Below are 9927 nucleotides of genomic sequence, written 5' to 3'. Positions count from 1 at the left end.
CTCTCTGTAAAAAAAAAAAAAAAAAAAAAAAAATCAACAAAATATATTTTTTAAAAATATATGTTTAACAGAAAACTAAAAATACTGAACACTTGTCTCTTACAAAAGATACACTAGACAAAGTCAAAAGGAATAGCCCAGAAGAAATGTTTGGAATATGTATGCCGGACTTCAGATCTGTAATAAAGAGCCACTACAAATAAACAAACATGAAAATGACAAACAGCCTAGAAAAAAAATGGTCAAAAGGTCTGAACCTGCACAGAAGAGGGAATTGCCGTGATCCTACACAGATGCTCGACCTCAAGGGCACAGGTGAACAGCAAGATCACGTGGTCGTGAAGCCACGAGGGAACAAGTGGGCTCTATGCGGCTGGAGGGTAAAGGTCAGCACAGCCCAACTCGTCAAATGACCCCTTAGATATACTTCCCTTCAGCCCAGACTCACTCCGGGCTCTTGACCTAGACACGTGACATGGCACGTGCAGCTATTCGCTCCAGCGCCACTAGGGGCAATATGGGCGTCTGAGTGGAATGGGACACGCTCTGTCCCTGAGCTGTGACAAACAGGAAGTGCCTTGTAGACCCCGCTCATTCCCTATGCACTACAAGGCAAGTTAGAAACCACGCATGGTATGATTCTACCCAAGAAAAATAAAAACTAATTTTATTTTCACACGGACAGTACGGTTTTTAACAGTGGCACACGGGACATAATGGCTCCCTTCACCCCAACTGCAGTGACAGCCAGCTCCGCAGAGGGTTGAATGGAGGGCAGGTCACGGATGCCAGCCACGGGTTTTGGTCTCTTCATGCACCGTCTCCATGACTAACAGTGACAACAGTCCTTTAGTACTTGGAGAATTAAGGTTTCGGAAAAGATGACATAGGTGTGTGGGGGAAGGAAAATTCCCTTTCCATGCTTCTGTTCCCTCGCCTGTAAAATGGTAAGTCTAGCGCCCTTAACCGGGTGGGCGTGAGGGCTCTGCCTGAAAGCCACTCCCACTGTGACAGGCCTGTCATCAAGACCCGCCCCTCACCGCCTGGGCCAGAGCAGGGGGCTCCCCCCGAGCCTGCCAGCGCGTCTCCTCTCAGACCCTCATGGGAAAGGGGGGCCCCCTCTGTCCCCCAGGGACAGGCCCTCTGCTAGTCCTGGGCTCTCACCAGGGCTGAGGACACGAAGGTTCTGGAACCTACACCCCTGTGAGCGAGAGGGGGACAGACAGAAGCTGCCCACAGAGGGGGAGTAACACGCGAGGCCCAAGTGTTGGTCCGAAGGTGCTTTATTGAAGGTGAGGCTCCGCATCGGCAGCAGCTACAACCTGGGGACAGAGGAGGGGGCGGAGGGTGGACGAGGGCAGTGGGGGCCCCATGTTCTCACCCACTTGACACCCCCTCTGGTTTGGGCTCTTCCATTTCCTTTTGGGGACCCTCCTGCCCCCCAACTCTGGGTTCAGGTGCATCTGGTGCACAGTTACCAGGTTGGGACAGGCCTGGGGACCCCGTGGATGCCACAGGAAGGAGAAGGGGGCGTCACTCACTGGATCTCCCGGAACGCCCGCTTCTCCACGAGCTTCACTTTGTACTTGCGCTTGAACCTGGAGAAAAAGGAGAGCGAGCTGGTTGGTGGCGCACGCCTACCAAACGCCGGAGGGGCCCCCCAGGCTGCCTCCAAGGCCCCTCCCCTCCCCCCCCCGCCCAGGCAGCGGCCCTCACTTGGCTCTCTCCCGGGGCTCGATCATGTTTCTCCTCTGGAAGCTCTTGAACCGGTCACGGAGGATGTTGCCCTCGGGCTGCAGACAGAGGGGGTGTCAGGGGCGCTGGCAGAACCCCAGGCCTCTGACCTCTCCCGGAGGGTCCAGCCAGGGCTCAGGGGAGGCTCACTAGTTTCCCGTCAGCAGAGCCTCGGGCACCAGGGCTCCGCCGGCCCTGAGCTCCCGGGGGGACGGTACTGACCTCCCGCTGCCTGAGCTGGGTTTGGAGGATCACAGAAGGAGGCCGGTGAGGTGGAAGGGGGCGCACAAGCAGAGGGAGCGGCGAGGCCAGGCCAGGGGTCAGGGGTCAAAGAGGGGCACAGCAGGCCCACTGAGGCAGCACGGGGCTGCAGGCCAGTGGCCGGGCGGACACTGGGCTCCCTCTGGGGCACTGGGGAGCCATGGAGGTTCCGAGTGGGGGAGGAACACGGTCCCTTCTGCGCTTTAGGGTGACCCTCGGGGACTGGAGAGGACAAGGGCGGCAGACCAGGGGCTGCGACGGGGCCGGGCTGGGATGAAAGGCCTCTGAACCCATCACATCAGCTACCGCGCACCCTGGGGCCCGCAATCTGACCCGTGCCCTCAGCCCCCAGGCATCAGCCCCACTGGCCCAGCCTGGGGGCAGCCATAGTGTCGCCCACAGCCCCTGGGGGGCACGGGGAGCAAGGATGATGTCATCACCGGGCACGGGCCCCCGCACAGCCCTCGGCACCCCCAGCTGGGCCAGTACCTTCAGGGTCCGGAGCGAGTCGGCCAGCTCCGAGCTGAGCTGCACGTCGATGTCGGGGGCCTGGTACCTGGAGAGCAGGGCAGGCGTTCAGGGGCCGGGACCAGGCAGAGTCCAAAGACCCCTGTTGGGGAGTGGGCTGGGCAGTGGGCCTCTGAGGACACGGGGCTTCGGGGGAGACACGGTCTCACAGGAGGGCCAGGCTGAGCACAGGCAGGGCACTGGGATGGGGATCAGGACCCCGCCGGCCGCCCCGAGGACCCCCCGGGCCTCACTTGAGCCGCCCCAGCCTGCGGGGCTTGTCGGCCTCGGCCAGCCGCTGTGCCCGCCGTCGTTCCCGCCGCCGCGCCAGCTCCGCCAGCCGCTGCGCCACCTGGGCCTTGATCCCGCGCAGCCTGAAGAGCTCCTGGTGCCGCAGCCGGGCGGCCCGCACCGCGGCCTGCTGTGCCCGCTGCAGGACGGCTGGAGTCAGGCCTCGGCGCAGCGCCCTCTGCCCTGCGGGGCCTGGTCTCCACCCGGGCCCCCCGCCACCTCCCACAGGATGGCTCTCCTGGCCACCTGAGCCCCGGTCACAACAGGCCAGCTGCTCGTTTCCTCACAGCTGTGGTCACCCGAACCTTCCTCACCCATCAACCCCAGCGCCCCGAATGGGCAGGAGGACCTTGGTCTAGCCTGTCCCCCTGCATCCCCTGAACCCAGAGTGGTGTCTGGAGGCCGCTGGGAAACAGTCTCACTCAGCTGGCAGAGCAGCTGCGAAGATCCCAAATGGAGGGGAAAAAAGCAGCTTCGGGGACTAGAGAAGGGGGGTGCGGGACCAGAGAGGGCGGGCTGCAGGGACCAGAGAGGGCGGGCGGCGGACATGATAGAAAGTGGGCTGAAGACAGAAGAAATCAGGCTGCGGGAGCAGAGAGCAGACCTGAGCCCACGGTGCTCACCAGCATCCGGGCGGCCTTTTCCCGCCGACGCTGCTGCTCTGTCTTCTTCTCCACAGCGGCCAGGCGGGCAGGCGTGGCGGCCTCGGCTCCTCCGAACTGGTCATCTCTGGCCTGGTCTCCAGCCCCCTCGGGCCCCTGGCCCTGGCCCTCGCCTGGCTCCCCCTCCCCATCCGACTCCTCCAGCAGCCCCTGGCACATCTCCTCAAATGTAGACTCCTGGGGGGAGAGGGTGACAGTGGACAGGGAGGGTGTCAGGGGCCAGGCGAAGGGGAGACTCGGAGGAGGGGAGGGTGGGCAGGTGTGGGCTCACCTGGGTGGCGGCCTGCTCGGCGGGGGGCAGGGCCAGCTGCCGCTCCAGCTTCTCCGCCTCCCTCTGCCGCTGCAGCTCCACCTCGTGGGCTTCCCAGAGCAGCGTCTGGGGGGGACAGGGTAAGGTAAGGGCGGAGCCCCGGGGCCTCTCCAGGAGTTACGGACCTGGTCCCCCACCCCAGCACCCAGCCCCTCCTCTCCCTGGATCCCCACTTACAGCCTCACCCGCCCTCCCCGCAGCGGCCAGAGGGGGCTCCTGACTTCCCTGCCAGTTCCCGTAAAGGACAATCTGGGCTGCACACACAGTGGTTCATTTACATGAAACACCCAGAAATGGCAAGTCCGTGGGCAGGAAAGAGCGTGGTGGTGCCTAAGACGGGGGGTCGGGACTGGGGGCGATGAGCATTGCGGTGATGTCTACAGGGCTCAGCGCATATACGCGGCACCACCGACATGTGCCCCTAAGTGGGCGAATCCTATGGCACAGGAATTATTACATGTTTTTATATGGCAAAGCATTACATGCTTTTAGAAAACGATGATCTTCCCTCCCCCTCCCCAGCACCCCGCCGCCCACGCCTGTCCAAGGGGAGCAGACTGCGGCCAGGCCCCTCCCACCATCTGGGCGCGGCATTTGTTCCTGCAGACACCACGCCACGACCATGTGGGTCCCCTCCACTCCTGCTGTCAGACACCCGCTAATGCCCGATGTGGAACAGCATTCACGCGTGTCCTGCACCTACTCATGACCTCGTTCCTCTCGGGGAACATGTGCTCCCCGAGGGGTGTCCCCACTGTCCCCACTGTGCTCAACAAACGTCTGAGATGAACAGGGACTCTCACAGCCAGGTTTCTTGTGGCTAAACTGCCCTCGGCCTCAGGCAAACCGCACTTGGCCACAGGCGTCTGTTAACGGTTTACTAAGGCGCTCTGCACCCACGTGCCGGGAACTTCCCGAGAGCTGTACCCACTGTACCGGCCTGAAACTCCCATTCTCCTCCTCCCACAGCTCACTGCCCCACCCTCAGCTGTGTCCCCTCCGGGTTCCCCCTTCCCAGCCGCGCCTCTGGGTCGTCACTGTCTCCTCCGCTGGACTGCGATCCCCCGGAGGACAGGCCTGGGACTAACGGGGTCACTCTGAGCCCCAGCTCTGGGTGGGCTCGGAGAACGTGCCAGGCGAGGGAAGGCCGACCCCGCGACTTAGGCACCGGCTGAGCGGGCTGCGTACCTGGTGGTCCTCAAAGGACGGGTTGTAGGAGGCTCCGGAGGGCGTCACCTCCACAGCAGGCACCTGGGACGGCTTGGTGTGGAGACGCGGTGGCCGCTGGACGAAACGTAAAGCAGGTGAGGCCGGGGAGCACTGGGACCCCCTCCTCACGGGCTCCAGGCTGGGCGGTGCCGTGGGAGCCCGTGTCTGGGACAATGGCCACCTGGTTCCCCGGGAGTGTCATCCCCAGGACCAGCCAGCCCCCTGCCGGGGCTCTGCCCACCTTTCCTGAGATCAGTCCCCGTGACCCCGGGGTGGGCGGGGGGGGGGGTGGCACTTGACTTAGTCTCCGCGGCCTGTCACTGACCCTGCAGCAGCGCCCAGAGCAGCCCTCCACCCCCTGGGCACCTGTGAGAGCCGCACAACCCCGGGCCCACTGGGCCCTCTGCATCTTAACCAGACCCCAGCGATGCGCGTCTCCCCCCGGGCTGAGCAGCACCCGCACAGCACCTCCACTTGCAGACTTTCCTCGTCCCTGCCCCCTGCCTGCCCCTGGCCCCCCCAGCAGAAGCCGGGGGTCACCCCGGATACCCTGCCCTAGCCCCCCTCCCACCTCAACCCCGTCTCCTCACAACCCATATCCCACCCTCTCCTTGGCAACAAAACATCAGCAGAATAAAACTCTGAAACCTGAGCTGCTCCCTCTGCCTCCCCCCACCCTCCCCCACCCTGCAGGGGACTCCTGAGGACGCCCCCGCCCCCCTGCCACTGCCTGGCCTGGAGGCTCCCCAGGTCCCTAACCCTCAGCACCATCTTCTCTGCGGCAAGGGCTGCCCTGAAGCACCTGCTCTCTCCCTGAGAGGCGACCAGCCAGGTGCGTCCCAGCAGGACGGGCTCTGAGCCCCGAGCTCTGCGGCCCAAATGCAGGGCGTCCCCTGCTCCCCAGCCCGTCACCCCTGACCGCCCGGAACGCCACTCGGGCGCAGCCTCACCTTCACTCCTTTCTTCTTGGTCTGCTCCAGGAAGAAGGGGTCCTGGCCAGCCAACGGCCGCTCCAGAGGGTCTGCGGAGGCAGAGGGTGCTGGGGGCTGGCCCGTGTGGGGAGCCGCCATGACCCCTCCGACCCCCCCTTTTCACAAAGATGGCTCTGAAGCCCGGGCAAGGGAAGAACTGACTCTCAGACCCCGAGGGGTCTCGAAACCAGGAAAAAAGCAGCTGGCGGGCTCCCGAAGGCAGGAGAGCGCGGGGCTGAGGCGGGAGCCGGCCCTCCGGCGCCACTTCCAGACTCTGCCGAGGAGGGTGGAGACGCCCGCCGGGCACCCCTTAGACATCACGCGCTGTGACCGCCCCCAGGTGACAGCGGCACTCACTGTCTGTGGCCCAGAGGTCGTAGAAGGGCCGCTCGGCGGTGTCCTGGGGCCCGGGCCTGGCGTTGGCCGCAGGAGGGCTGCGGAGCCGGGCCTGCGCCCTGCGCACCTCTCGGGGCAGCTCGCCCTGCTTTGCCAGCCTCTCCCATAGCTGCTCCTTCCGCTTGAGCTTCTTGGCGTTGGGGACCTGGTGGGCAAGGATGCTGGGCGGGGGAAGCGCACAGGCAAAGTGGGTGAGGGGAGCCCGGGAAGGGCCCGACTCCCCACCCCTGCTCGCCCCACCACTTGGGCACCCCGCCTCCAGCAGCCCCTCTCCCAGGCCAGCTTCCTCCCAGCAGCTTTAGAGAGCATCTGCCAGGTCTGTCTCCAGCCCAGGCCTCTCTGAGCCTGAGGCCCAAAAAGCAATGCCCTGGGGCCCTTGCCCCACGTCTCCCAGGCACCTCACACCTCACACACCACACAACGCCGACCTCAGCATGCCCCTCCTCCTGCCACACTCCCACCCTCCACCCACCCTCCACCCATCGCCTGACCACCTGCCCCTCCTCCAGGGTCAGTCACTAAGCCCGGCCTGACCCACCTCCTGCCCCCCACCCCCCCATCCCGAGTCCCTGGCAGGTCCAGGTCTCATCCTCGCCTGCTCCAGCCACAGCCCCCCGGGCCTGCCTCACTCTCCCTAATCGTTCTCCAAAGCCCAAATCTGACCCCATCCCGGCCCTCCAAGTGACCCACCCCTCCCCCTCCCTCCCCGGGAGCTCCTTCCGGGCAGGAAGTGAGGGGCTGTGCACAGGCAGGAGGCCCAGGCCGCGGGAAAGCAGGGCCGAGTGTGGGCACTCACTCTTTGGGGGCAGGGACCTTGGAGGTGTTCTCTAGCACCAGGTCCACCCGCAGGGGCTTCCTGAGGAGCAGTGGCCTCTTCTGGCCTTTGGTCCTCTTCCTGTCGCGCTCTGGGAGTGGAGGGAGGAGAGGAATCAAGGCCTGGGCCTCCGCCTGTCCCAGGCCAGCTCCTCACCCCCCACAGACTTGGGGGCCCCGGGCTGACTCAGGCCCCTGCCTGGGGAAGGACGCCCCCAAGGCTCCGTCCCCCACCACACGCATCCCCCGGGCCAGCTGGACCAGCCCTGTGCTGGGCGCAGAGGGAGTCAGCCCCACAGCCCACACACAAGAGGCTTCCGGACATGGCGGGGACACGGCCACAGAACCAGAAAGACCAACAAGGAAGGAGCAGGTGGCCAGGGAGCTGGGCTCGGGACCCGACAGGCCGATTCTCAGCACAACAGCCTTTTACGTCTAAAACCTCCGTGAGAAGCAAGAGCTCCAGGACAGAACCCGTTCCCTCCCGTTCACCGCGGGACCGCGTGAAAACGACTCCGCTCCTCTGCGCTCCCAAATGAGGTGTCAACGCCGACCTCGCAGGGCGGTGTGGGCGCCAAGCGGGGACAGCCCGTGAGCTCGCAGCCACTGCCTCTCTGCCCTCTTTTGAACCTAAAGCAGAACCTACACACGCCCCTCCTGCTCCCGAGACCTCCCTCCCACCGGCGCAGCCTTCCCTGCTTCCTCACCGGCCACGGGGCTGTCCTGACTGCCCTGCCTGAGCCCAGATCCCCTCTTGTGAAACCCACCTCGTCAGCAGCCCCCTGCCCTCGCTGAAGGTCTCCTCTGCCTGAAAGCGGGCCCGGCCCCTCACTGACCTGGGTCCGCTCGCTTTGGTGAGAACAGGTCCCTGGACTGATCTCCATGACCGGGAAGGGTGTCCTGCTGCTGAAGCCGCTTGGCATGTGCTCCACACGGCTGTCAGCGTTCCCATGAAGCAGACCCCTTCGCCTGCTCTGTCCCCCGTTACAGCAGGAGCCTGTTCCCGGTCGGTTTCCAGGTGCTGACAGACACCCTCACCGTCCCTCACTCACTCCCCCACCTGTCTCAGCACCTCCCGGCCCTGCATTCCGGCAAGTTATAACCAGCGGGTTGAGACCAGTTTCTCACCTACTCCTTCAAGTGGGCCCTCTACTTCTTATTAAAGCAGGTTTTATTAACTAAAACTGGTCTGATTCCTTTACTGCAGGTCCTTGACTTGCTTTTCGGCAAATTGATGAGCCCTGCTATTTTATGTCTAATCTACTCATCGAGACAGACCCCTGCTGCCTTTTCTGTGCACTGAGATCCGATACCTCCTTTAAGTTAGGGCCCGGCCTGCTTTCTGCTCATCCCAGGCCCTCTTGTTTTTGAAAGGGTTAAAGAGAATAAAACGGGGCAGAGAAAGACTTATTGTGCTCAGCAGACATCTTGCAAAAAGCTTGCAGCCCTGAGCACCGCATAGCTCAGATAACCAGACACCTGGCCCAGGGAGGAACCAAGGACGGACCGGACCCTGACGTCAGCAGAGCAGCCCGCAGCCAGCAAGGAGGAATAAAAACCTCTCTCCCTGCTCTCTTCGCTGATGCCTTTCTCGGGCTCAGCCCCCCTGCACCCAGGTGCCGGGAATAAGTCTTTTTTTCATACATTACGGCCTCATGTCAGAGGTGCGCGACCCCGGCCCACTCCAAACCTTCCAGTTTACAGTGAAGCCCCTCTTAGGAAGTGTCTGCCATCCAAGCCATGTCATCCGCGCAGACTCTCGGAGGCTGAGGTGGGCTAGACAACACCAATCATTGCCTAGCAACGCCACAAAGCCCTTCCTCACCTCTGTCCTTGGGGCCAGTATCCACGAAGAAGAGTTTATCATCGGGGGCCTCCGATACCAAGCCACTGGGAGATGGAAATACAGAATGTCAGCCACAAAAATAAAAAAATAAAGACTGTCAGCCACAGATGTCCGGGAGGAAGCAAGGTGCTGCGGGAGGAATAGGTTTCGCCTCGCAGGGAGGGCCCAGCTTCCGCTTAGGCTCATTCAAGCCTCGTCTTGCTGGGGTGGGACCCCTGCAGGCTCAGGCTTCTCCCGGCGGCTTACAGGACGCAATACTTAAAGTCCACTACGCCAGGCTGGGTGCATGGGTCATAAAGACTCTAGAAGATTACAGGACAGGTTTCCCTGAATTCTAACTTAACGGGGAGTCCCGTACCTGGTAACCCGACCAAGCCCCTCAGCCGCCCACCCAGGGTCCCCAGCACAGGCGCTCCCAGCACCCCGGAAGTCCCCCGCCCGCTCGGGCTCCCCGGACCAGATAGAACGTGGCCCAACAGCCGGAAGTCCCGCCCCACGCACCCGCTCGTGCGCTCCTGTAGCCGCACGTCCTCTAGGAATTGATCGACTTCCAGCCCCAGCGGCTCCTGCGCGAGCCGCCGCCAGCCCCGCTTCTTATTTCTTGGGCCTCGCCGCCGCCGCCTCAGCGCTGGGTCCACCGAAGTGGGCCGCAGCCCCAGGAAGCCGGAATCGGCCTCGCTTTTCGAGCGGAGCTTGCCGCTACCGCCACTGCTCCCTGCCGCCATCTTGTTAAAGGAAGACTCCAGCTGCCGGCAGCGGAAATCCGGCGTGGGGCATGCGCGCGCAGATCTCCCGCCCACTTCCGGGACTCACGGCGGCGGGCGCCATCTTGGTAAAGGGGATGGGAGGAGCCAAGGGGCAGGGAGGCAGCCATCTTGAGAAAGGGTAAATGGCTCCTCCCTCCTCTGCGGATTCCCGTCCGCCGCG

At 63.3% G+C, this 9927-nt stretch overlaps 1 protein-coding gene and 1 non-coding gene across 3 annotated transcripts; both read right to left on the bottom strand.

Moving 5' to 3' along the window:
- Positions 1-645: 645 nt before the first annotated feature.
- On the bottom strand, positions 646-9755 carry NOP53 (NOP53 ribosome biogenesis factor). Of its 2 annotated transcripts, XM_008154417.3 has the most exons (13): positions 9502-9755; positions 8980-9044; positions 7138-7246; positions 6303-6502; positions 5925-5995; positions 4954-5049; positions 3727-3831; positions 3417-3632; positions 2757-2932; positions 2485-2551; positions 1717-1793; positions 1542-1598; positions 646-1322 (listed from the first exon to the last, which is right to left on the bottom strand). In XM_008154417.3, the coding sequence occupies exons 1-13, from the start codon at positions 9723-9725 to the stop codon at positions 1316-1318; spliced, it is 1470 nt and encodes a 489-aa protein (XP_008152639.3). In that variant the 5' UTR covers positions 9726-9755; the 3' UTR covers positions 646-1315. The 2 variants fall into 2 exon arrangements, with proteins under 2 accessions (XP_008152639.3, XP_054566760.1); XM_054710785.1 differs by lacking the exon at positions 646-1322 and having other exon boundaries at positions 1538-1598.
- LOC114227384 (small nucleolar RNA SNORD23) lies at positions 2332-2441 on the bottom strand. Its single transcript, XR_003613427.1, has one exon. It is a non-coding gene; the product is annotated as a small nucleolar RNA SNORD23 (small nucleolar RNA).
- Positions 9756-9927: the final 172 nt, after the last annotated feature.

Source organism: Eptesicus fuscus, chromosome 21 (genome assembly GCF_027574615.1).
Source record: "Eptesicus fuscus isolate TK198812 chromosome 21, DD_ASM_mEF_20220401, whole genome shotgun sequence".
NCBI lineage: Eukaryota > Metazoa > Chordata > Mammalia > Chiroptera > Vespertilionidae > Eptesicus > Eptesicus fuscus.
Note: the sequence above shows the minus strand (reverse complement) of the source record. Positions and strands in the feature narration are given on the sequence as shown.